Raw genomic sequence first — 27,507 nt, 5'->3', positions numbered from 1 at the left:
AGCTGATGACCCCGCTCTTTCCTCTTCCAGTTTGTTACTTGGAAAGGAAAGAAAAGTGACAAAAAGTAAAATAAAATGAATAAATAAAAAGGTCCCAGTAATGATCAATAATGATCTTACCACATCAATCTCCGTGTTAGAATGGCCCATGTTACAAACGATGCAGCTATTCTTCATCCGGTCCAGGTGCTCCCTGGTTACCACATTCTTGTTACCTTAAAAACAGAAGACACGGGATAGACATGGCTTAGTGATTGAAAAGCTTGCTTTCAAGCCTGATGGCCTGGGTTTGAGTCCCCAGTACCCACATAAGCCAGGTGCATAGGGTGGCACATACATCTGGAGTTCATTTGCAGTGGCAGGAGACCCTGGTGAGCCCATTTTCATTCTCTTTCCCCCACCCTGATTGCAAACAATATAAAAACAAACAAACAAACAAAAACAAAAAGAAAAAGAAAAACAAAAGAGGGTTGGAGAGATGGCACAGTGGGTAAGGTGTTTGCCTGCACAGCCAAACAACCCAGGTTCGATTCCCTAGTACCTACGTTAAGCCAAATGCACAAAGTGGCACAGGTGTCTGGAGTTTGTTTGCAGTGGCTAGAGGTCCTGTCCAGCCCATTCTCTCTCCTTGCCTCTCTCTCTCTCAAATATATATCCATATATATATAGATAGATATAGATATATATGGATATATTTATCTATCTATATATATATGGATATCTATCTATCTATATATATATCCATATATATACCACTATATAAATATATATCAGCAAATTTTTAAAAAAAGTTAAGCCAGACATGGTGGTGAATGCCTTTAATCCCAGCACTCGGAAGGCAGAGGTAGAAGGGTTGCTGTGAGCTCCAGGCCAGCCTGAGACTACATAGTGAATTCCAGGTCAGCCTGGGCCACAGTAAACCCAAAAAACAAAACCCATACAAACAAAAACAGATTCAAGGGAGAAGGAATTAAAGTTTCACCCCTACCTCTTACATTACATAAAAATTAAATCCAGGGGCTGGAGAGATGACTCAGCAGTTTAAGATGCCTGCCTACAAAGCCTAACCAACCAGGTTTGATTCCCCTGTACCCATGAAAAGCCAGATGCACAAAGTGACACATGCATGTGGAGTTCATTTCCAGCAGCTGAAGGCTCTGTCATGTTCTCTTTCTGTCTCTATTCTCTCTACCTCTGCTTTCAAATAAATAAATAAAAATTAAATCCAAAGCTGGGCATGGTGGCACATGCCTTTAATGCCAGCACTCAGGAGGCAGAGGTAGGTGGACTGCTGTGAGTTCAAGGCCACCTTGAGACTACATAGTAAGGTCCCAGTCATCCTGGGCTAGAACAACAGCCTACCTTGAAAAACAAAACAAAACAAAAAAATGAATACAAATGGATGACAGACCTAAATGTAAGAGAAAAACTATACATATACAACCCTTAATTTTCTCTTAATCTCTTAAATTAAAAAAAAAATCTTTGTGATCTCAGGATGAACAATGGTATTTAGATAACACTCTTTAAGCATAAACTTCCAAAGATAAAACCAATACCATCAATACATCAAAAATTAAAAACTGAGCCGGGTGTGGTGGTGCACACCTTTAATCTCAGCACTCGGGAGGCAGAGGTAGGAGGATCGCTGTGAGTTCAAGGCTACCCTGAGACTACATAGTGAATTCCATCCAGGTCAGCCTACTGAGCTAGTGAGACCCTACCTCAATAAAACAAACAAAAGGGCAGGAGGGATGGCTTAGGTTAAAGTGCTTGCCTGCAAAGCCAAAGGACCCAGGTTTAATTCCCCAGGACCCATGTTAGCCAGATACACAAGGGGGCGCATGCATTTGGAATCTGTTTCTGTGGCTGGAGGCCCTGACATGCACATTCTCGCTCTTGCTCTCTCTCACTCTTTCTCTGTCAAATAAATAAATAAATAAAAATAAAATATTCTTTAAGAAAAGATTAAAAAAAATTAAAAACTTGGGGGGGAGATGGCTTAGCGGTTAAGGTGCCTGTCTGCAAAGCCTAAGGACCCATGTTAAACTTTCTACATCCCACATAAGCCAGATGCACAAAGGTGAGGCAAATGCAGACTTGCACATGCCCACTAGGTGGTGCAAGCATCTGGCATTCAATTTCAGTGGCTGAGGCCCTGGTGCATCAATTCTCTCTCTAAAAAAAAAAGCTTGAAAACTTGAGCTGGAGAGATGGCTTAGTGGTTAAAGTGTTTGCCTGCAAAGCCAAAGGACCCAGGTTTGATTCCTCAATACCCAAGTAAAGCCAGATGTAAAAGGTGGCGCACATGTCTGGAGTTCATTTGCAGTGGCTGGAGGCCTTGATGTGCCTATTCTCTCTCTCTCTCCCTCTATCTACCTATCTCTCTCTCATAAATAAGTAAATGAATAAAATATTTAAAAAATTAAAAACTTGTTGAATTATAAGTTATAGTACAAAAAAAGTGTTTAGAAGACATCCCAGGGAACAGAACAAAAAAGAGGTTTAAACCAGAATATAAAGGGGACTCTTACAATTTAATAATAAAGACAACCCAATTTAAAAATAAAGGGGCTTGAGCAATGGTTCCATGATTAAAAGTACTTGCTTGCAAAGCCTCCCAACCCAGGTTTGATTTCTTAGTACCCAAAGTGGCACATGCTTCTGGAACTTGTTTGCAGGGACAGGAGACCCTAGAGTAACCATACTCACTAGTTTTCTCCTTCTCAACACGTGCATCTGGCTTACATGGGACCTGGAGATTGAACCTGGGTGTTTAGGCTTTGCAGGCAAGTACCATAACCACAAAACCACCTCTCCAGTCCAGGTTTCTCTTTCTTTCCCCCCCTCCCTCTCTCTCATAAATAAAAATATTTAAAAATATATATATTGGTTTTTCAAGGTAGGGTCTCACTCTAGCTCAGGCTGACTTGGAATTCACTCTGTAGTCTCAGGGTGGCCTTGAACTCACAAAAATCCTCCTACTTCTTCCTCCCAAGTGCTGGGATTAAAGGCATGAGCCACTACGCCCAGTGTTTAAAAATATTTTAAAATTTATTTGCAGGGGGAAAAGAGAAAACGGGAGCGCCAGGGTCTTTTGCTGCTACAAACAAACTCCAAATGCATGTGACATCAGGCTTTATATGGGGATTATGGAATGAACTTGGGCCATTAGGCTTTGTAAGCAAGTGCCTTTAACTGCTGAGCCATCTCTCTCAGTCCAGCCTGAGACTACATAATGAATTCCAGGTCAGCCTGGGGTAGAGCAAGACCCTACCTCAAAAACAAAACAAAACAAAACAAAAGAAAAAAAAAAAAGAATAAAAATACCAATCAAAACTACTAAGAAATATTACTGTGTATCCATAGGAATGGCTATTTTATATTATAACTGATTTTTAAGATTCTTTGGTTTGTGGATCTGATAAAATCTAGATCTCTCTCTTTCTCTCTCTCTCTCTCTCTCTTTTTTTTTTCCTGGCTTTTCAAGGTAGGGTCTTGCTCTAGCCCAGGCTGACCTGGAATTCATTACGTATTCTCAGGGTGGCCTCTAACTCATGGCAGTCCTCCTATTTCTGCCTCCCAAGTGCTGGGATTAAAGGGGTGCACTACCATGTCCTGATAATTTTTTTTTATGAGGACAGTCATTATTTATTTTTATTTATTTGATAGAGAATGAGAAAGAGGCAAATATGGGGGAGGGGCAGAGAATGGGCATGCTGGGCCTCCAGCTGCTGCAGATGAACGCTAGACACATGTGCCACATTGTACATCTAGTTTACATGGGTCCTGGAGAATCAAACCTGGGTCCTTTAGCTTTGCAGGCAAGCGCCTTAACTGCAAAGCCAGCTCTCTAGTTCAAGATCTCTAATATTTTTAAGCCAAAGCTCCTTGGACATTGTAGCTCTTTTCAGTTTTTGCTAATATACAATTCATTCTTTGCAGCTAATTAAGCTGAAGAAGCCTGGGAATAAAGTTTGAAACAAGTGCCTAGAGGAAAAATAGAATTCTGGGGGCTGGAGAGATGGCTAAGTGGCACTTGCTTGCAAAGCCTGACAGCCCAGGTTAGATTCCCTGATAACCATGAAAAGCCAGATGGATAAAGCAGTGCATGGGTATGGAATCTGTTTGCAGTGGCAGGAGGCCCTGGTGTGCCCAGTCTCCTCTCCCTCTTAAATGAATAAATATTTAAAATAAGTATTAAAAAAAGAATTTTCCTTCAGCCTTGTTTTAATTATAGGGACCAGAGAGGAGCATATTTGCTTTGTTGTTGTTGTTGTTGTTGTTGTTAATTTGAGAGAGAGGGAGAAAGGTAGAGAGATTGGCACATTAGGGCCTCAGCCATTGCAATCAAACACCAGACACTAGTGGGCACGACCTTACACTTGCCTCACCTTTTGTGCTTCTGGCTTATGTGGGATCTGGAGAGTCAAACACGGGTCCTTAGGCTTCACAGGCAGGTACCTTAACCACTAAGCCATCTCTCCAGCCCCCAAAACAAAAAATTAAAGAGAATGCAGATGTATCTCAGTGGTAGAAGATGTGTGTAGCATGCTTGACGCCCTGGAGATATCATTTGCAGGCCCCTCAATTAAATGTACTAAATTAAGACTGGGTTCCTAAATAAACCTCTACAAATGCTGTATACTGTCAGCCATCTTAGATACTTAAGGACTGGTGGATATGTAACAACAATACAGCGTGGAAATATACTTTCCTATAGTGGTGATCCAATGGTATACCTTGCTCAGAGCTCTGAATAGGCAGGAGGAATGTAAAGAGAAAATGTTATTTGACTACTATCTCTCGTGTTTAGAGTTAGGTTTACTTTAGGGGGTTTTTAAAAATTTATTTTATTTTATATTTTTATTGACAGCTTCATAGTTATAGACAACAAACCATGACATTCCCACCCCTCTCACACTTTCCTCTTTACAAACCATACTCCATCATATCCCCTCCCCCTCTCCATTAGTCTCTCCTTTAGTTTTTATTATGAGGGCATTGTGAAGGTAGTCTAGGCACTGTGAGGTCATGGATGTCGAGTTCAATTTCTGTACGGACGATTGCATTGTAAGAGCCCTACCCTTCCTTTGGCTCTTACATTCTTTCTTTCTTTCTTTTCTTTTTTTTTTTTCGAGATAGGGTCTCACTTTAGCCCAGGCTGACCTGGAATTCACTATGGTGTCTCAGGGTGGTCTCAAACTCACGGCAATCCTCCCACCTCTGCCTCCCAAGTGCTGGGATTAAAGGCGTGCGCCACCACGCCTAGCTGGCTCTTACATTCTTTCTGCCACCTATTCTGCAATGGTACCTACTTCAGTGTTTTTCTAATTCCCTTTCACTTGCTCCACAAATGCATTTCCAAGTACCACTCCATTTAGCAGAACATAATCATACCTGTACAGGTAATAACAATGTCCACTTGCCGGATGACTTCATTTAATTTCACCAGTCGAAATCCATCCATACTGTAGAAATAAAGCAGGACCAATTAACTTAAGCAGGTAGCTAGGGAGCTTGTCCCTAAAAGCCAGTAGGACCAAGTTCTTTGGCAGGCACAATGTCACTTCTTGGGATAGTTGGAATGTTTGTTATGGGTTTATTTTGTTTTGCTAAGTCAGGGTCTCACTGTTTATAGCCAGCAAATCATGGTCATCCTACCTCCCTCCCCAAAGTGCTGGGGTTATAGCTATATGTTAGCACTCTTGGCTTGGATTCTTATCAGTGAAAAATCCAAACTATTTATTTGGTTATTATAGAAGAACGTTTCTCTTATCCACTGGAACTATTTATTCTTGGAAATAGGGATCCAAGTAAGGGTTATGTGATTCTTAAACCAAAATGAATTTACCTATGTCACTGAAACTGTCCCCCAAGATCATTAGTGATCTCATGACTGCCCAGAGTTTTTTTTTATACTAATTTCCCTGCTACATTAAATATGATTCCCCCCTCCCCTTTTTTGAGGTAGGGTCTTACTCTAGCCCAGGCTGACCTGGAATTCACTCTGTAGTCTCAGGGCAGCCTTGAACCATGGTGATCCTCCTACCTCTACCTCCCAAATGCTGAGACTAAAGGCGTGTGCCACCACACCCAGCCTACCTATTTTTTGAGACAGGGTCTTTCACTGAACCTAGAGTTCACTGATTCAGCTAGACAGCTGGCCTTACATCCTAGAGATTCCTTGCACTAGGATTACAGACACGTGCTACCACACCCCTGGGCATTTTAAATGTGAACTGGATATCTAAACTCAGGTCTTCATGGGTGAATGGCAAGAACTTTACCCACTGAGCCAGCTCCATAGTCCCTCTAAATTCTACCTCTGCATCCCAGTGCTGGGATTAAAGGCTGGAACCACCACTCCCAGTTTCTTCCTTTTTTTTTTTTTTTTAAACTTATTTTTATTTATTTATTTGAGAGAGGAGGGAGAGAGAGAGCAAGATAGAAAGAGAGAATGGGTACACCAGGGCCTCCAGTTGCTGCAAACAAATTCCAGGCGCATGTGCCACTTGTGCATCTATCTGGTTTATGTGGGTCCTGGAATTGGACCTGGGTCCTTTGGCTTTGCAGGCAAATAAATGCCTTAATGGCTAAGCCATCTCTCCAGCCCCCTTCTTCCTTTTTTCACTTCAGTCTCAGGAAGGCTGGGATTATAGGCCTATACCTTTTTTTTTAATTTTAATTTTATTTTTTAATTTTTTGAGGTAGGACCTTGCACTAGCCCAGGATGACCTTGAACTCACAGCAATTCTCCTACCTCTGCCTCTTGAGTGCTGTGATTAAAGGCGTGTACCACCACACCTGGCCTTGTGGCCCTGGCCTGCACTTAAATTTTTTTTTTAATTTATTTATTTGCAAGGAGAGAAAGAGAGAGTGAATGAAAATGAGCCTGGTATAGTGGCACATGCCTTTAACCCCAGGATCACTGTGAGTTTGAGGTCTGCTTGAGACTACAGAGTGAGTTCCAGGTCAGCCTGGGATAGAGTGAGAAACTACCTCGAAAAAACAAAAACTGGAAAAGGAAAAAAGAGAATGAACGAGAATGGGTATGCCAAGGCCTAATGCCACTACAAATGAACTCCAGACATATGTGCTACTTTGTGCATCTGGCTTTATGTGGGTACTGGGGTATTAGACACAGGCCATTAGGCTTTGCAAGCAAATACCTTTAACCACTGGGCCATCTTCCAGCCCCACCTTTTCTTTTTGGATCATTATTTTCAGAGGAGCAGGGGTTATATGAGGTTTTAAGAGGCAATTTGTTCTATGCATCAAAGCATCTTCTCTTCTATTTGCACAGGAATTCTAAACTTTTGCTTCTCTCAGAACAGAGTTCCTTGACCTTTGAGAGACAGAAGCTTAGCGTTACGGCAGCCTCAGACAGGATCTGGGACTCTGTGTGCTTACCAGGCTTGCAGGGCACAGATGGGGTCGATCTCGGTTACATACACGATGGAGCCCATGGCCTTCAGAGCAGCGCAGCACCCCTTCCCCACCTGAAGAGGACAGAATGCACAAAACAAAGTTGGTGAGAACAGCTTTCAAAGCTTCTGGTAAAGTACCTTCTTTTCCACCCCCAAAAGTAATTTCACTGAATAGACTTGTACTTGAGAAAAAGCAAATAAATGCAGTTCATAAACAAACCCCTGGCCCTGCTTAGCACATTCATAGGTATAAGAACACCCACATTCACGATTTATAATCAAAACACAAGCTAAAAGAACATCACAAACATTGGTGCTGGAATAAGTCCGAAAATCAACTAAAGAGAAAAACTGGCAAAAAGAAAAGAGGTTTTCAAATTAGAGGGTTTCTAAAGTTATTTTTTTCCCATCTCAAGTGGCACATGAATGTACTCTTATGTTCACATGTATGGAAAATTCTAGAATATTTTAACAAAATTTACATTTAAACCCCTAACAAGTAAAAGGTTAAACTTTACCTCTCCATAGCCACAGACCACTACTTGCTTTCCACCAAACATCATGTCTGTTGTCCTTTTTAGTCTAGGGGGGAAAAAGCATTAAGTAAAACATATTCTTTTATTTCTCCTTGAAGTCAGATTAAACCTCTGGGTTCTCATGCTTTTGTTGTTAATTGTTTCTTTTTTCCTCACTTTGAATGAAAACTTGGTTTCTAACCTAGAGAAGCTATTTAGCAACCAAAAGAAAAAGTTAGGAAAAATACTAATTTTCTCAGTCTTCTGGGTGTTTTTTTTGTTTGTTTGTTTTATCCCCTTATTTTTCTTGGGAGTGGTATAAAAGAGATGGAAGATGTCAATTACATAGGATCCTAGCTTGTAAACATAAACATATAATTTTAATATTTTGATTATATATTTAGGAACAAAAGATAGAAGCCAGGTGTGGTGGCACACACCTTTAATCCAAGCACCTGGGAGGCAGAGGTAGGAGGATTGCTGTGAGTTCAAGGCCACCCTGAGACTACATAGTGAATTCCAGGTCAACCTGGGCTAGAGAAAGAGCCTACCTCAAAAAATAAAAATAGAAACAAGGAAATAAGAGTAGTTTTAATTCCAGAATCAACTAGCTTTCTGTTTTAGACTGAAACCTCTAAAACTATGAGCCAAGTTTTCTTCAAAAACTAATTATCACAGGTATTTGTTATAGTAACAGAAATCTAACAAATACATGGGATCTTCCTAGAAACAATGAAGGAATATTAGAATACAAATATGGAAATGAAAGCTGACACTGGAAGTACATAGTATTTGTAATACTGAAGTAGATTTTGCCAGATTTGTAATCCTTACAGAGCTGGAAAAATAGGAGTGCTTCTGGGAATTAACTCTTTCCTCAACATAACTTTTTAATTTTTTTGGTTTGTTTTATTTTTTATTTTTTTTCGAGGTTGGGTCTCACAGGCTGACCTGTAATAATGTAGTCTCAGGGTGGCCTCGAACTCACAACAATCCTCCTACCTCTGCCTCCCAAGTGCTGGGATTAAGGGCGTGCAACACCACGCCCGGCTCTCAACATGACTTTCCAGATGGTCAGAGTTACATGAACAGCTAGGCCTTAAGAATTATGTATGTTAACAGGCAAGACACATGACTTGGAATACGATCACCAGGAACGTTTTTCTGAATTACCTTTACATAGACTTCAGTTACTGACTCACACATCTGACAGGATCACAAGGTGTGAACTCTGCCTATCAACAGAAGCTAGTCTCATTTCTTAAGTGAAAGAGATTTTCTTATAATATGATAGCAATATAGCTCTGGGTTATAAAATATTGGGTGTGATATGGTAATAGATCTAGGCATAGTATATGAATCATTCCCAGAAATAACTAAAACCCATATATATATATATATATATATATATATATATATATTTTTTTTTTTTTTTTTTTTTTTTTTTTAATTTTATTTTGCAGTTGAGTTTCTCGCATTTGGGGAAATCGCTGGGGTCAGCACATCTGGACTGGATAAGCCTCGCCCTGGGAAAACCACCTTCATGATCATGGAATCTCCCCTGCCAGGTAAGTATCTGGTTGAGCATTTTGTCCCAGAAATGAGAAAGCAACTGACAGAGAGAAAATAAACATTACCCATCAAGAATTGATTCACGGCAACAGTAGAGATTGTCAAATTTCTGTTTAGTGACGGAATCATTGACATTCATGGCTGGAACACACAGCTTCCCAGCTTTGGACAGCTGGTAGAGCCTGGGACGAGGGAAGTCAAGAAGAACATAGAGCAAAAAGACATTACAATATACTGCAGGCTTCATGCGAGATCCCAGTAATATGTTGACAGAATGGGCATAAGAGCTTAAGACATAATGACATTCATCCTGCTAGGTGGATATTCAGAAAAAGAGAATTTGTTTCTAGAGGTTGTGTGCAGCTTAGAAATAACAATCTCATTCAAAAAGAACAAGCAGTCATTGTATTACAACTAGACTAAGAGCATCCCAGTTGCTCTTCCATCTAAGACCCCACACTGTTATTAAAATGTTAATTTTATTAATTAAAACATTAGTGCTCAGGCTCAAATCTAGTTATCCCATAGCAGATTCCAACTTTAGCACCATATATTCTATGGATATGTGATTATAAAATTATATGTCCAAGCTAGGATGACAAGTCAAATCTTACCTATGGACTCCAGTAACACTCTCCTCGACTATGCCCTTGATTTTCTTGAACATGTTGGGATACTTTTTATAAATCCAATGAGTAAGATCTCCTCCATCATCCAAGATCTGCAACAGAAGCATCTGGAATGTCATTCATCTGCTGATGGCTCAGGCTTCAGTACCTCTCAGGACAGTGTATCCCAATTACAAGCTTACAGATGTTTCAGTTTCCCACGTAGTTAGGCAAAGTAACTGAAAGCCAGACTGATACAATAATCTACCAAATGACCATTATAGTCAAGTAAAAGGTGAGGGGCAGGCTGGGTGTGATGGCACACATCTTTAATCTTAGCATTTGAGAGGGAGAGGTAGGAAAATTGCCAAGAGTTCAAGGCCACTCTGAAATTACATAGTGAATCCTGGGTCAGTCTGGACTAGAGTAAGAACCTACCTCGAAAACCCACCCCACCCTAAAAAAAAAGAGTGGCAAAAGACCATTTGTAATTCACATAGTCAAATGACACTCCATTCCCACACAAGACATCCACTATATAAAAACACACAGTAGTACAATGAGGATTCTCTTTGGATAACAAGTATAAGTGGTGGTCTAGACCACTAGTTCTTGAAGACCTCATAGGTCTTGTAGACCTTCAGGAGACCTAAACCTGACAAAACAAATTTCTAGGTGCTGATTTCTAAGTGCTGATTTCAGTATCTGAAATAAATTCAGCCAAGGCTTAGTGTCAAAAGGGACAGATAATTAGTCCCAAAACAATGGCTTCTGAAACTGAAGCTGTTGATGGTCCTTTACTTCTCACGAAAAGCACAGGACTCTCCCACCCAGCGTATCAGGCAGCCCTGGAGGGTTCTGCCTAGCTCAACCTCACACTCTACATAAGCCAAATTAAAAATAACCCGGGAGCCGTGCAGCACGTGTAGGTGTGCAAGCATGCCTCGGAACAGCTCATCACTATTTCAGGTTGGGATTAAAAAGAAATACAATGCTGTGCCCACTGAAGCTTTCATCAGCGCGGAAAATGCCTGAATTATAAATAAGCTAGAGAAAGATCGGCTTAGAACACTGAGGCACGAGGCTGGGGCACTTCAGCTCTCCGCTGGGCTGTTAGGAGTGCTTAGCAGGACTTTCCACATCGTTACCTGGAAAGTCCCCATAGAACTGAGCTGGCCTCTGCTGGCATGGCTCCATTTTATACCTTCAGAGTATCAACACTAGTACAAGTACCAAAAATGCCACAGACTCTCTAACGTTGCTTCTGCTATTGCTGTGTTTTCTTGGACTCAATCAAACCTTGCTTGACTTGGAAGGAAGGAAGAACTCTCACTAAAACTTAGTCCTCAGAGGAGTGCTCAGCACTGAAACCTCTGTATCACAGCTTCCAAGGCTCAGGGTCCATTGCAGAAGAGGTGGCAGAAAGAACGTAAGAGCCAAAGGAAGGGTAGGACTCCTTACAACGTGCTTCTCCAGACACAAAATGGCCTGGATATCCATGACCTCACAGTAACTGACACTACCTACACAAGACCATCATAACAGGAGGAAAAGATTATGACATCAACATAAGAGAGAGACTGATTGAGAGGGGGAGGGGATATGAAGGAGAGTGTGGAGTTTCAAAGGGGAAAGTGGGAGGGGGGAGGGAATTACCATGGAATATTATTTATAATTATGGGAGTTGTCAATAAAAAAATTATATATACAAAAAAAACCCTTAGTCCTGCCAGATGCACTAGGTGGTACGTGCATATAGAGTTCCATTTGCAGTGGCCAGAGGCCCTGGTGTGCCCATTCTATTTGCTTCTCTTGTTTTCAACAAGAAACTAAACAATACACTACTAAATGATGAGTGGGTCAATGAAGAAATCAAAAAGGAAATCAAAAAATTTATAGAGTCAAATGATAATGAGAACACAACATACCAAAATCTCTGGGACACAATGAAGGCAGTTCTAAGAGGTAAATTTATAGCCTTAAGTGCCTATATTAAGAAATTAGAAAGGTCGCAAGTAAACGACCTAATGCTTCGTCTTAAAGCCTTGGAAAAAGAAGAACAAGGCAAACCAAAAATCAGTAGACGGGAAGAAATAATAAAGATTAGGGCAGAAATTAATGAAATAGAAACAAAAAGAACAATCCAAAGAATTAATGAAACAAAGAGTTGGTTCTTTGAAAGGATAAACAAGATTGATAAACCCTTAGCAAATCTGACCAAAAGAAAGAGAGAAGAGACACAAATTAATAAAATCAGAGATGAACAAGGTAACATCACAACAGATTCCAGAGAAATTCAAAAAATCATAGGGACATACTATAAAAGCATATACTCCACAAAGTATGAAAATCTGAAAGAAATGGATGATTTCCTTGATCTATATGACCTATCTAAATTAAATCAAAATGAGATTAATCACTTAAATAGACCTATAACAAACATGGAGATCCGAACAGTTATCAATAATCTCCCAACTAAAAAAAGCCCAGGCCCGGATGGATTCACTGCTGAATTTTACCAGACTTTTAAGGAAGAGCTAACACCATTGCTTCTTAAGCTTTTCCAGGAAATAGAAAAAGAAGGAATTCTACCAAACTCCTTCTATGAGGCCAGCATCACCCTGATACCAAAACCAGGCAAAGATAGAACAAAAAAAGAAAATTACAGACCAATCTCCCTCATGAACATAGATGCAAAAATTCTCAACAAAATATTGGCAAACAGAATACAAGAGTATATCAAAAAGATCATTCACCCTGACCAAGTAGGCTTTATCCCAGAGATGCAGGGATGGTTCAACATACGCAAATCTATAAATGTAATACATTACATAAACGGGTTGAAGGACAAAAATCACATGATCATCTCATTAGATGCAGAGAAAGCATTTGACAAAATCCAACATCCCTTCATGATAAAAGTCCTACAGAGACTGGGAATAGAAGGAACACATCTCAATATAATAAAGGCTATTTATGACAAGCCTACAGCCAACATATTACTAAATGGGGAAAAACTGGAAGCTTTTCCACTAAAATCAGGAACAAGACAAGGGTGTCCACTGTCCCCACTTCTATTTAATATAGTTTTGGAAGTCTTAGCCATAGCAATAAGGCAAGAGATACACATAAAAGGGATACAAATTGGAAAGGAAGAAATCAAGTTATCATTATTTGCAGACATGATTCTATACATAAAGGACCCTAAAGACTCTACTAGCAAGCTGTTAGAGCTGATCAAAACCTACAGCAATGTAGCAGGATACAAAATAAATACACAGAAATCAGTAGCCTTCATATATGCTAACAACAAACACACAGAGGATGAAATCAGAGAATCACTCCCATTCACAATTGCATCAAAAAAAAAAAAATACCTTGGAATAAACCTAACCAAGGAAGTAAAGAATCTATACAATGAGAACTTTAAAACACTCAAGCGAGAAATTGCAGAAGACACTAGAAAGTGGAGAATCATCCCTTGTTCCTGGATTGGAACAATCAATATCGTGAAAATGGCAATCTTACCTAAAGCAATCTACACATTTAATGCAATCCCTATCAAAATTCCAAAGGCTTTCTTCATGGAAATAGAAAAAACAATCCAAAAATTCATTTGGAATCACAAAAAACCTCGAATATCTAAAATAATACTGAGCAACAAAAAAGAGGCTGGTGGTATCACCATACCTGATTTTACCCTATACTACAGAGCCATAGTAACAAAAACAGCATGGTACTGGCACAAAAACAGACATGTAGATCAGTGGAACAGAATAGAGGACCCAGATGTAAGCCCAAGTAGCTATAGCCACCTGATATTCGATAAAAATGCCAAAAATACTCATTGGAGAAGAGACAGCCTCTTTAGCAAATGGTGTTAAAACTGGATAAATATCTGCAGAAGGATGAAAATAGATTCTTCTCTCTCACCATGCACAAGAATTAAGTCCAAATGGATTAAAGACCTTAACATCAGACCTGAAACTCTGAAACTGCTAGAGGAAAAAGCAGGGGAAACCCTTCAACATATTGGTCTTGGCAAAGACTTTCTGAATACAACCCCAATTGCTCAGGCAATAAAACCACAGATTAACCACTGGGACCTAATGAAATTACAAAGATTTTGCACCGCAAAGGACACAGTGAAAAAAGCAAAGAGGCAACCTACAGAATGGGAAAAAATCTTCGCCAGCTATATATCTGATAGAGGATTAATATCTAGGATATACAAAGAACTCAAAAAGTTAACTAATAAGGAATCAAACAAGCCAATCAAAAAATGGGCTATGGAGCTAAATAGAGAGTTCTCAAAGGAAGAAATACGAATGGCATATAAGCACCTAAAAAATGTTCTACGTCACTAGTCATCAGGGAAATGCAGATTAAAACTACATTGAGATTCCATCTCACTCCTGTCAGATTGGCCACCATCATGAAAACAAATGATCATAAATGTTGGCGGGGATGTGGAAAAAAAGGAACCCTTCTGCACTGCTGGTGGGAATGCAATCTGGTCCAGCCATTGTGGAAAACAGTGTGGAGGTTCCTAAAGCAGCTAGAGATTGATCTACCATATGACCCAGCTATAGCACTCCTAGGCATATATCCAAAGGACTCATCTCATTTCCTTAGAAGTACGTGCTCAACCATGTTTATTGCTGCTCAATTTATAATTGCTGGGAAATGGAACCAGCCTAGATGTCCCTCAACAGATGAGTGGATAATGAAGATGTGGTACATTTATACAATGGAGTTCTACTCAGCGGTAAAGAAAAATGAAGTTATGAAATTTGCAGAAAAATGGATGGACCTGGAAAGTATTATACTAAGTCAGGTAACCCAGGCCCAGAAAGCCAAGCGCCACATGTTCTCTCTCATATGTGGATCCTAGCTACAGATGAGTGGGCTTCTGTGTGAGAATGAAAATACTTAGTAGCAGAGGCCAGTAAGTTAAAAAGGAGACATAAAGGGTGGAGAAAGGAAGGGAGGAGGATACTTAATAGGTTGATATTGTATATATGTAATTACAATGATTGTAATGGGGAGGTAATAGGATGCAGAATGGAATTTCAAATGGGAAAATGTGGGGGTGGGGGAGGGAGGGAATTACCATGGGATATATTTTATAATTATGGAAAATGTTAATAAAAATTAAAAAAACAAAAACAAAAACAAAAAAAACCCTTAGTCCTGCCAGATGCACTAGGTGGTCCGTGCATATAGAGTTCCATTTGCAGTGGCCAGAGGCCCTGGTGTGCCCATTCTATTTGCTTCTCTTGTTTTCCCCCTCCCTCTCAAATAATAAAAAAAAAAAGAAAGAAAAAAAGAAAAACCCTCAGGACTGATTCTCCTAAGAAACCCAAAAGAGGGGAGCGATATAGCAATACAGTGCTTGCCTAAACAGAAAAAAGCCCTAGGTTCAATCCCCCAAGTACTGGGGAGGGGAGCAACCCAAAGCACTTTCTCAATTTCTTTATCTTTTTCTGCACATAGGGAATCCCATTTGACGGGGTTTTCACTTGCCACTTCTGATTCCTATCCACAAAAAAGATCAGAGACAGAGCTGGAGAAATGGCTTAGCAGTTGAAAGGTGCTTGCTTGAGAAACCTGATGGCCCAGGTTTGATTCCCTGGCAGCTACAAAAAGCCAGATGCACAGAGTGGCAAATGCGTCTGGTGTTCATTTGCAGTGGCAAGAGGCCCCAGTATGTTCCTTTTCCCTCTCTCTTCCTCCCTCCCCCTTTCTTCTTCCTTCTTTAAAAATATTAAAAAAAAATTTTTTTAAAGATCCGAGACAAGCAGGGCGTGGTGGTACATGCCTTTAATCCCAGCACTTGGGAGGCAGAGGTAGGAGGATCACTGTGAGTTCGAGGCCACCCTGAGACTACACAGTGAATTCCAGGTCAGCCTGGGCTAGAGTGAGACCCTACTTCGAAAAAACAAAAACAAACAAAAAAAAGATCAGAAACAAAGTCAGGCATAGTGGCACATACCTGTAACCCTAGCAATGAGAAGGTAAGTAGAGGCAGGAGGATCAAAAATGAAAAGTCCAGCTTTGGCTACAGCAGAAGATTGAAACCAGCTGGGACTAAAGGAGACTGTCTCAAAAAAAAAAAAAAAAAAAATTAAACTGGGCGTGGACGTGGTGTTGTGCTCCTTTAATCCCAGCACTTGAGAGGCCACCCTGAGACTACATAGTGAATTCCAGGTCAGTCTGGGCTAAAGTGAGACCCTATCTTGAAAAAAAACAAAAACAAAAACAAAAACAAATTTCAGAAGTTTGAAACTATCTGGGGCTAAATGAGACTGTCTCAAAAAAAAAAAAAAGAAAGAAAGAAAAAAGAGCCGGGTATGGTGGTGCACGCCTTTAATCCCAGCACTCGGGAGGTGGAGGTAGGAGGATCATTGTGAGTTCAAGGCCACCCTAAGAATACAGAGTGAATTCCAGGTCAGCCTGAGCTAGAATGAGACCCTACCTCAGAGGATCCAAAGAGATATGGGTCCTATTTTCTAGGTGACAAGCATTTTTGTCCTTGTCTAACTTGCTCAACTTTTCTAGCAGTCTGCAATGGCTCCATAGCTTGTAGTTTTCTGGGTACAATGCCTTCTTTCCTGTGTTCATGACTATATTTGTTTTATTTTATGCTTTTGGTTTTTTTGAGGCAGGGTCTCACTCTGGCTCAGGTTGACCTAGAACTCACGGCGATCCTCCAACCTCTGCCTCCTGAGTGCTGGGATTAAAGGCGTGTGTACCACCACGCCTGGCTTCTGTGTTCATGACTATAAAATTAGTTTTAATTCCCAGTAGGATAATTACCCCCAACATATATCCTTTATTGTCTGCCAGTCAGACTCCTTATCACTGTTAAAATTGTTGGAATGAGATCTGGGTGTTCAAGGCCACTCTGAGACTATATGGTGAATTCCAGGTTAGCCTGGACCAGAGTGAGAATCTACCTCAAAAAAAAAAAAAAAATTGTTGGAATGAGCTGACTCATCTTAGAATCACTGTCCTCTCCCCACTTCACCCTTTTGGGATATGAAGCCTCAACCAGGACTTAGTGCCATGTGACTGGGACCACAGATATCAGAAAAGACTGTTCTTCCACTGTGTACCAGGTAAGCCCTGTTCTGCAATTTCATTCTATTGTACGGGCTATTCTCATATGCAGTCCAGACTAGCCTTGAATTTGTGGTAATCTACCTAACTCAGCCTCCTGAGTACTGGGATTACAAATGTGAGCCACCATGCCTGGCATCTGTTCTGTGGTCTTTAGCAGCAAGGAATCTTTTTATTGCTCAGTTTATTTTCTAATTTCTCAAAAAGATGCAATAATTGCTAGGCATGGTGGTGCACATCTTTAATCCCAGCACTCAGGCAGCTGAGGTAGGAAGATCCCTGTGAGTTACAGGCCAGTCTGAAACTACAGAGTGAATTCCGGGGCAGCCTGGACTAGAATGAGACCCTACCTTGAAAAAAAAATGCAGAAATGTTTGCAAATCAGGAAAGAATTTTATTTTATATTGCTTCTCTATGAATCTAATGTGCTATTATCTTTAAACTTTGATATATATGTATGTATATATGTGTGTATATATATATATATATGTGTGTGTGTCTATATATACATATGTGTGTGTGTGTATATATATGTGTGTGTGTATATATATACATATATATATATATATATATATATGTATGTATTTAGAAATGTTTATTTTTATTTATTTGAGAGAAAGACACAGGGGGAGAGAGAGAGAGAGAGAATGGCCCTAGCCACTGCAAATAAACTCCAGACGCATGTGCCACCTTATGCAGCTGGCTCACGTGGGTCCTGAGGGATCTAACTGAAGTCTTTTGGTTTTGCAGGCAAGTACCTTAACCGCTAAGCCATATCCCCAGCCCATATATTTTTATTATTCTTTTATTTTTGAGAGAGAGTGAGACAGGAAGAGAGAGAATGGGTGCACCAGGGCCTTTCAGCTGCTGTAAACAAACTCCATATGCATGCGCCCCCTCGTGTGCATGTGCGACATTGCATGCTTGCATCACTTTTGCATCTGGCTACTACATGAGACCTGGAGATTCAAAGATGCATTCTTAGGTTTCGGAGGCAAGCCCCTTAACCGCTGTGCCATCTCTGTAGCGCCCTGTATATAATTTTTCTTTTTGCAGTCCTGAGTATTTTAAAACCAGAGATTCATGTGTGCTTAGCCATGGCTTGACACTGGGGTATACTCCAGCCCTAGATTTTATTTCTTGTCCTTCCTTCCTTCTTTCCTCCCTTCCCTCCCTCCCCCTCCCTCCCTCCCTCCCTCTCTTCCTCTCTTCCTTCCTTCCTTCCTCCCTCCCTCCCTCCTTTCCTCCCTCCCTCCCTTCCTTCCTTCCTTCCTTCCTTCCAGTCTTTCTTTCTTCTTTTTTTTTAGTACAGGGAATTGAACCTAGGCTTTATGCAGTCAGGCAAATGCTCTGCCACTATACTGCATCCTCAGGCTCCTAGATTTGATGATCCTATAAATAAAACAAAAGATAAAAACAAAAATCCCTCAAAACTGGCCATCTTTTTATTATTTTATTTTATTTTGTTGTTGCTTTTTGAGGTAGGATTTTTCTCTAGCTCAGGCTTACCTGGAATTCACTATGTATTCTCAAGAGTGGCCTTGAACTCACAGCGATCCTTCTACCTCTGCCTCCCAAATGCTGGAATTAAAGGCATGTACCACCATGCCCGGCTTCATTTTGTTTTTTTGAGGTAGGGTCTCACTCTAGCCCAGGCTGACCTGAAACTCACTCTGTAGTCTCAGGCTAGCCTCATACTCAAAGTGATCCTCTTACCTCTGCCTTAAAGGCACACCTGGCAATTTTTTATTTTATTTTTAACTATTTTATTTATTTATTTAAGAGAGAGGCAGTTAGAAAGAATGAGCACACCAGGGCCTTTAGCCACTGCAAATGAACTCTAGACGTATGCATCACTATGTGTATTTGGCTTTATATGGGTACTGGGGTCCCGAACCTGGGTCCTTTGGCTTTGCAGGCAAGTGCCTTAACTGCTGAGCCACCTCTCTAGCTCTGGTCAACTTTTCAAAGGCAGAGAATAAATAGAGAAGGAATGTGACCTCCTGAGAAGCTCTTCAAGAATAATATAAATTCAGCATATGGATTCTAGAAAGAAAGCTAAGTACTTCAGGAGCTGTGGGGGGGGGGGTTGTGCATTGATTTGTTGTCTTGGTGATCGTTTTGTAGGAACTGTGAGATGTGGCAGGGGACAGAAATACATTACTGTTGATTTTTCTAAGGACACTGTTTTGGAGGCAGGATCTCACTCCAAGCCTGACCTAGAATGCAAGCTATATATAGTTCAGGCTAGCTTGTAAATCAGTGATCCTCCTATCTTGGCCTCTCAGGTAACAGAAATTATAGGAATAAATCACCAAACTGGCTTACTTACTTTAATCAGTCCCGTGTAAGACTCCTGAGCAGTATTTTAAAGTTATCGATGAATACAAATGCTTCCAACATCAGCCCTAACAATTAAGACACTTAAAAAAATGTTTCAGCCACGTGCACATCTTTAATGCCAGCACTCGGGAGGCAGGTGTAGAAGAATCACTGTGAGTTCGAGGCCACCCTGAGACTACATAGTGAATTCTAGGTCAGCTTGGGTTAGAACGAGACTCTACCTTGAAAATACACACACATACACACACACGTGTTTTCATTTATTTGCACACGTGTGTATGGGTGAGCCAGGCCCTTGCTAAATGAATGCCATATGCTTGTGCCTTTTGTGTCCAGTTTAATGGGTGGCTTGGTCCACCAGACTTTGCAAGCAAGCACAGTTTTCTAATTTTTTTGTTTGTTTGGTTTGGTTTTTTTCAAGGTAGGGTCTCATGTTAGCCCAGGCTGACCAGGAACTCACCCTGTAATCCCAGGTTAGCCTTAAACTCACAGTGATCCTCCTACCTCTGCTGGGATTAAAGGTATCCACCACCATGCTCAGCATAAGCAAGTAACACTAAACACTGAGCCATCTTCACAGGCAAAGACATTCCTTCCTTCCTTTTTTCTCCTTCCTTCCTTCCTTCCTCCCTCCCTCCCTCTCTCCCTTCTTTCCATTAACATTTTACCATGTAGTTCAGGGTAGCCTTAAAGTCATGACCTCCTGTCTTGGCTCCCTGAGTGCTGGTATTTCACATGTGCGTCACCATCCTGGGCTAATTGAAGTACTCTGCCATTATAAAAGTATCAGTGTTCTTGGGACACCCTAAGCAATGCTTGCGTTCTGCTGTAAATACAGGCTCATTGGGTAGAAATGGAACCATTTTCCTTTCCTGTTGTTGGGAAGTCCTTCCTCAAGCCATAATGATGTCCCCTCCCACCGTTATCCCTGCTGCCCACAACTGCATTCGCAGAAATCTCACCCACCATGTTTGGCTGCCAGCCCTCCACATTCACACATCTGTCAATGCACCACCAGAAGTCATCTTCTGACTCTCCCTTCCAGGCAAAGACAGGAAATCCTATGAACGAGGGACAAAGAGAAACTATTAAAACCTGTCAAAGGGCAAGAAACTGCTTGTTTTCCCCATTCTACTATACTCCTTAGATTAACTGCCAATGGTTAACATTGCCTTAAAGCCCATTCCTTTGCCTTTCGTAGACATTTTGTTCTTGTTAGCTCAAAAAAGACAAAACAAATAAGACATGGTGGCGCATGCCTTCAATCCCAGCACTCGGGAGGCAGAGGTAGGAGGATCACTGTGAGTTCAAGGCTACCCTGAGACTGCATAGTGAATTCCAGGTCAGCCTGGGCTAGAGTGAGACCCTATCTCAAAAAACAAACAAACAAACGAGCATAAAGGGTTGCTACAAATAGGACTAAACAGGAAAAAGAAGAAAGCAGGAATAAGTACTTGGTCCAGTCAAAGTGGCATTTTCACCATTTCCCAAGTATACTTTGATCTTTTTTGTTTCTATCCTCATAGGGACAGAACTAAAGTGTATGTTTCACATCAGAGCTCAGCTAAGTGTCATGTTTCTTATGACATCTGCTTAACCAGCTGGATATGGACACTAAAAGAATGTGAAAAATTTTCAGCCTATTTGTGTATCACTGAATATGAGTTTATTTATGTTTTGTGATACTAGAGAGTGCACTCAGAGCCTTATGTATGCTAGGTAAAGGTCCTACCACTGAGCTACATCCCCAACCCTATTGTTTGTTTGTTTGTGACAGGGTTTTGCTATGTAGCTCAGGCTTGACTGCAACTATGTAGTACAGCCCAGGCTCACAGTGATCCTCCTGCCTCAGCCTCCCAAATGCTGTGAATATAGGTGTGAACAACCACACTCAGTTTTTTCTTTCCCCCTTCCCTTCCCTTCCCTTCCCTTCCCTTCCCTTCCCTTCCCTTCCCTTCCCTTCCCTTCCCTTCCCTTCCCTTCCCTTCCCTTCCCTTCCCTCCCCTCCCCTCCCCTCCCCTCCCCTCCCCTCCCCTCCCCTCCCCTCCCCTCCCCTCCCCTCCCCTCCCCCAGTGCTGGGATCAAAGGCATGCGCCACCATGTCCGGCTTATTTATTTATTTATTTAATTTATCTGAGAGAGAGAGGGTGAATGGGCTCACCAGGACCTCTTGCAGCTACAAATGAACTCCAAAAGCATGTGCCACTTTGTGCATCTGGCTTTATGTGGGTACTGGGGAATTGAACTCAGGCAAGCAGACTTTGCAAGCAATCACTTTTAACTGGAAAGCCATCTCCCCAGTCCTGTATTTAATATCTGCCTACTTCTATCAGTAAACTTTTTTTTTTTTTTTTTTTTTTTTTTGAGGTAGGGTCTCACTCTAGTCCAGCCTGACCTGGAATTCACTATGTTGTCTCAGGGCGGCCTTGAACTCACAGCGATCCTCCTACCTCTACCTCCTAAGTGCTGGCATTAAAGGCTGCACCACCACAACTGGCAACAAACTTTTATATACAAATAAATGTGGGTGACAGAACAAATCAAATGCTAAGAAAGCAGCATCCATAGGGCTTTCCTGATATTTCCCAGGAGCTCAGAAGTGAGTGAGTGGTACCCTGATCTATACAGTGTCACGACACGGTAAAGGCAGGAAACTAGTAAAGCCCAACTTTGTTCATTCCTTTTGTCTTTAAGTATTAGTGTCACTAACCATCAGAGCAAGCTATCTGTTAGAGAATCAGCAGGGCAGGCCGGGGAGATGCCTGTACAGCATGAGGACCCCAGAGTGCGTGTAAAATGTCTCACGTGCTGTGTGTACTTCTAATCCCAATGCTGGGGAGGCAAAGACAGAGAACACCTTTTTTTTTTTTTTTTTTTTTTTTTTTTTGGGAAAAGAACATGAGAGCTGGAGAGATGGCTCAGCAGTTTAAAGGCACTTGCTTTAAAAAGAACATGGATCCATATCTTCCAAGGCAGATTCTTTACTGCCGACCTTCCTTAAAGATTCATGAGACAGTGGTACTTCTCACAGGCTTACTCTAGCCAAAGACAGAGAACAACAAAAGGTCTTACCACTTTCTGCTAGAGCAGCCGCCACTTCGTTGAGAGTGGAATAGATATTGCAGGCAGCCCATCGGCACTGTGCCCCCAGAGCACCCAGAGTTTCCATAAGCACCTGTGTTAAACAGAAGTCAGGGGATGAACAAGCCTGCACCACAACTGGTCAAGATTAAATTTATGTCTTTTTTTAAAAATTGTTTGAGACAGGGTCTCATATAGCCCAGACTGAACTTAAACGTGCTGTGTGACAAGGCTGGCCTTGAGCTTGCAGTGATCCTCCTGCCTCCACCTTCGGAGTACTGAGATTACAGGCATGCAATCAAATAAGTTAGATTCATGGTTTTCAATTTGTTCTCAGTAGAACTTCGTAGGTATTTTATTTATTTGTGTAAAAGAAAGAGGCAGATAGAGAGAGAGAGAATAGATGCACCAGGGCCTCCAGTCACTGAGCATGAACTCCAGACACATGCACCACATTGTGCATCTGGCTTATATAGGTACTGGGGAACGGATTCTGGGTCCTTAGGTTCACAGGCAAGTGTCCTAACAGCTAAGCCATCTCTCTAGCCATTCTTTAGTATCTTTAAAAATATTATTCATTGAGCTGGAGAGATGGCTAAGTGGTTAAGGTGTTTGCCTGAGAAGCCTAAGGACCTATGCTTAACTCTCCAGATCCCATGTAAGCCAGACATGCAAGGTGATGCAAGTGCACAAGGTTGCACAAGTGCACAAGATGCACACACAGCCAGACATGGTGGTGCTCACCTTTAATCCCAGCACTCAGGAGGCAGAGGTAGGAGGATTGCCATGAATTTGAGGACACCCTGAGACTCCATAGTGAGTTCCAGGTCAGCCTGAGCTAGAGTGAGACCTTACCCTGGAAAACAAACAAACAAAAAGACGGCACACATGTCTGGAGTTCAACTGTACTGGCTGGAGGCCCTGGTGCACCAATTCTGCCCCCCACATCTCTCCCCCCCCCCCTCTCTCTCGTGTGCATGTGCTCTCATAAAAATAAAAAAATAGGGCTGGAGAGATGGCTTAGCTGTTAAGGTGCTTGCCTGAAAGCCTAAGGACCCAAGTTCGAAGATACATAAGGTGGTGCATGCACCTGGAATTGTTTGCAGTGATTAGAGGCCCTAGCATACCCCCCTCTTTCTTTCTGACTCTTTTTCTCTTTTAAATAAATACATACATAAATAAGATGTTTAAAAAAGAGGGCTGAAGAGAGATGGCTTAGAGGTTAAGGTGCTTGCCTAAGAATTCATGTTCAAATCTCCAGGTCCCATGTAGCCAGTAAACAAGTGTACAATTTCGCACATGCGCACAAGGGAGGCACACATCTGGAGTTTGTTCACAGCAGCTGAAAGGCGCTGGTGCTCCCATTGTCTCTGCCTCTCTCTCTCTCAAAAATAAAAAATAAAAAAGACAGAGACAGGGCCTGTTACCGTTGCAAACCAACTCCAGATACATGCACCACTTTGCGCATCTAGCTTTACATGGCACTGGGAAACTGAGTCAGGGTCCTCAAGTTTTGTAAGCAAGCACCTCTAACCGCTGAGCTGCCTCTCCAGCCTCACTTCTTTAGTATTTTATACAGACTGTTAGGGTTTGGGGGGTCAGGGGAGGAGGCTTCAACTAAGTAAACTCTGCTTTTTCCCCGGCAAGATTTAATTAAACTCATCACTTCAGAACCAAAATAGTTTTTCACCAACATAGACTTGCTGCTCAGTTTCTGCTTAAAATGTATAAAACAAGGGAGTTTACCATCCTAACAACATGAAAATGCTGCATAATCTACAAAGTCATGCTTTTAGCCCAAAGAGCTGATATCAAAAGCAGCCAAGTGAGCTGAACTGCAAACAGTAATAGATCCTTTAAAGTTTAGAAACCATGCCTGCCAAGAGGGCCAGCCAAAGTTCCACTGCTTTTGAGGGAGCCTGAAGCCCAGTACAGCTCACTGATACTAAATGAAGATCTAGCTCTCTCTTTCTCTGGGAAGGACAGGAAAATATCTTCTGCTCAGCCCACCAGAGTAAAAGATAAAGTTTAGCGGCCACAGAAAGGAAAATAGGGGTGTTAAGAAAGCACCGCCCTCACCAAGCTTGCCTGGTTCTGATTGGACCGGAGCCCTCCAGTTGACCGCGCCCTGAGGCTAGCACAGAAACGAAGTGCAGGTGGGGCAAGGGCGTGGGAACAGCGCTGGGGCACACGGGTGCCAAAAGCTAAGGGGCAGCTGGAACACCGAGGAATGCCCTCGAGTAGCTTGGAAGCCCAAGGTGAAAGCAGGGGGCGGCTCAAAGAATGGGAAGCCCATGGCGCAAGGACAAATCTAAATCCAGCTCCATTCAAAGGTCTTCAGGGGTGGGGTGTGGTGGCACGCATCTTTAATCCTAGGGTTAGGGTTAGTTCAGGAGCTGAGGGAGGAAGATTGCTGTGAGCTCAGGACCAGCCTGAGACTAATTTCAGGCGGACTTGGGCTAGAGCAAGACCCTACCTCAAAAAATCGAAAAACAAAACAAACAACAACAAAAAAAAAGCCAGCACTCAGGAGGCAGAGGTAGGAGGATCATTGTGAGTTCAAGGTCACCTTGAGACTACATAGTGAATTCTAGGTCAGCCTGGGCTAGACTGAGACCCTAGCTGCGGGGATGGGGTGGGGGGACAGGGACGGGGACTGAAGGACAGACAGTTCAAGGGCTGGAGTGATGGATGGCTTAATGGGTAAGGTGCTTGCCTGTGAAACCTAAGGACCCAGGTCGATTCCCCAGTACCCATGTAAAGCCAGATGCACAGGGTGGCACATGCATCTGGAGTTCATTTGCAGTGGCTAGAGGCCCTGGAACATGTATTCTTCTCTTTCTCTCTCTCCCTCCTTCAAATAAATTTTTAAAAATTTAAAAACAGAAAGAAGAAGAAATGGAATGGAGGGATGGCTTAGAGGTTAAGGCATATGCCTGCAAAGCTAAAGGACCCAGATTCGATTCCCCAGGACCCATGTTAGCCAGATGCACAAGGTGGAGCATGCATCTGGAGTTCATTTGCAGTGGCTGGAGGCCCTAGCATGCCCATTCTCTCTCTCTACCTCTTTCTCTCTCTCAAATAAAAAATAATAAAATATATTACAAAAAGAAGAAATGCCACAAACAAGCCCAGTGACGTGATGCACACCTTTAATCCCAGCACTCAAGAGGCAGAGATAGGAAGATCATTGAGTTTGAGGCCAGCCTGAGACTACAGAATGAGTTCCATGTCAGCCTTGGCTAGAGTGAAACCCTACCTTGGTGGTGGTGGTGGTGGGGGGTGGGGGGGAAATGCCAGAAACAGAAAAAACACAGCAAAACAAAAACCATATAGAATATCAAGAATTCCTTCAGCTTGGTGTTGTGGTGCACACCTTTAATTCCAGCACTCAGGAGGCAGAGGTGGGAGGATTGCTGTGAGTTTGAGGCCAGTGTGAGACTACATAATGACTTCCAGGTCAGCCTAGGATAGAGCAAGACTCTACCTCAAAAAACAAAAAGCAAACAAAAAAACACCCTTCAATAGCCTTTTCAGACTCTGCATATCCAAGGAGAGAATTAGTCAACTTAATGATAACAAGTACATTAAGAGTTAATGGACGGGGGCTGGAGAGATGGCTTAGTGGTTAAGGTGTCTGCAAAGCCTAAGGACTCATGTTTGACTCTCCAGATCCCATGTGAGCCAGATATACAAAGTGACACAAGTGCACAAGGGGGCGCACGCGTCTGGAGTTCTACTGCAGTGGCTGAGGCCCTGGCGTGCCCATTCTCTCTCTCTGACGCACGCATAAAAAAAGGCCGGTCTGTTGGGCTTGCCTCAAAAATAAATAAATAGTTAATGGATGGGCTGGAGCCATGGCAGGTGCTTGCTTGCTGTGAAGCCTAAGGACCCAGGTTCAATTCCTCAGTACCCATTAAGCTAGATGCACAAGGCGGCACATCTTGAGTTCGTTTGCTGTGACTGGAGGCCCTTGTCAACCCATTCTTTCTCTCTCAATCTCTCTCTCTCTGCCTCTTCCTTCCTCTCTCCCTCCCTTCTGCTCTCTTAAACAAAAGAAAAAAAAAAAAGAGTTAATGGACAATTCCAAAACCACTAAAAGATGATCCAGAACCAACAACTTCTCAATAGCATAGAACCCTACATTAAGTGCCAAGATAAGGGCTGATTCCAAATCCAAGGAACATTTACGGTAAGCTTAGATCATCTTGTAACAGAAGCAAGAAAAATGCTAGAAAGAATGAAAGGGATGTGTCACAAAACAGAAAACCCACAGAAGCCACTCTGAAGGGCTCCCCTTAGGCTAAGCTGGGAATAATATGAGCATCAAAATAATGATATGGAAGCTGGGCATGGTGGTGCATGCCTTTAATCCCAGCACTTGGGAGGCAGAGGTAGGGGATCGCTGTGAGTTTGAGGCCACCCTGAGACTACATAGTGAATTCCAGGTCAGCCTGGTACACAGTGAGAACTTACCTCAAAAAACAAACAAACAAACAAAAAGATATGGGGGCTGGAGAGATAGCTTAGTGGTTAAGGCGCATGCCTGAGAAACCTAAGGACCCCAGTTCAATTCTCCAGGTCCCACGTAAGCCAGATGCACATGGTGATGCATGCATCTGGAGTGTGTTTGCAGTGGCTAGAGGCCCTAGTGCACCCATGCTCCCTCTCCCTCCTTCTCTCCATCTATAATAAATAAATAAAAGTAAAATATTTTAAAAAATAATGACATGGAGGTGGAGAGATAGCTTAGCAGTTAAGGTGTTTGCCTGCGATGCACAAGGTGGCACATGCATCTAGAGTTCATTTGCAGTGGCTGGAGGACTTAACATGCCC

The 27,507-nt window shown here is 42.0% G+C and overlaps 1 protein-coding gene and 1 pseudogene across 6 annotated transcripts in view; both read right to left on the bottom strand.

Moving 5' to 3' along the window:
• The window catches only part of Ahcyl2 (adenosylhomocysteinase like 2), a 185,854-nt gene that overhangs the window by 19,085 nt on the left and 139,262 nt on the right, over positions 1-27,507 (bottom strand). For all 6 annotated transcript variants that reach the window (XM_004661216.2, XM_012949359.2, XM_045160308.1 and 3 more), the window contains 8 exons: positions 22,663-22,765; positions 20,557-20,651; positions 10,132-10,238; positions 9,583-9,699; positions 7,949-8,012; positions 7,414-7,502; positions 5,401-5,471; positions 121-215 (listed from right to left, as the gene is read on the bottom strand). In XM_004661216.2, the coding sequence (XP_004661273.1) occupies positions 121-215; positions 5,401-5,471; positions 7,414-7,502; positions 7,949-8,012; positions 9,583-9,699; positions 10,132-10,238; positions 20,557-20,651; positions 22,663-22,765 (741 nt within the window). The remainder of the gene's footprint in view (positions 1-120; positions 216-5,400; positions 5,472-7,413; positions 7,503-7,948; positions 8,013-9,582; positions 9,700-10,131; positions 10,239-20,556; positions 20,652-22,662; positions 22,766-27,507) is intronic.
• Positions 9,395-9,521, bottom strand: LOC123464321 (annotated as a pseudogene).

This window comes from Jaculus jaculus, chromosome 10 (assembly GCF_020740685.1).
Source record: "Jaculus jaculus isolate mJacJac1 chromosome 10, mJacJac1.mat.Y.cur, whole genome shotgun sequence".
NCBI classification, from domain to species: domain Eukaryota; kingdom Metazoa; phylum Chordata; class Mammalia; order Rodentia; family Dipodidae; genus Jaculus; species Jaculus jaculus.
The sequence above is the reverse complement of the archived record's forward strand: the minus strand, read 5'-3'. Positions and strand labels throughout refer to the sequence as shown.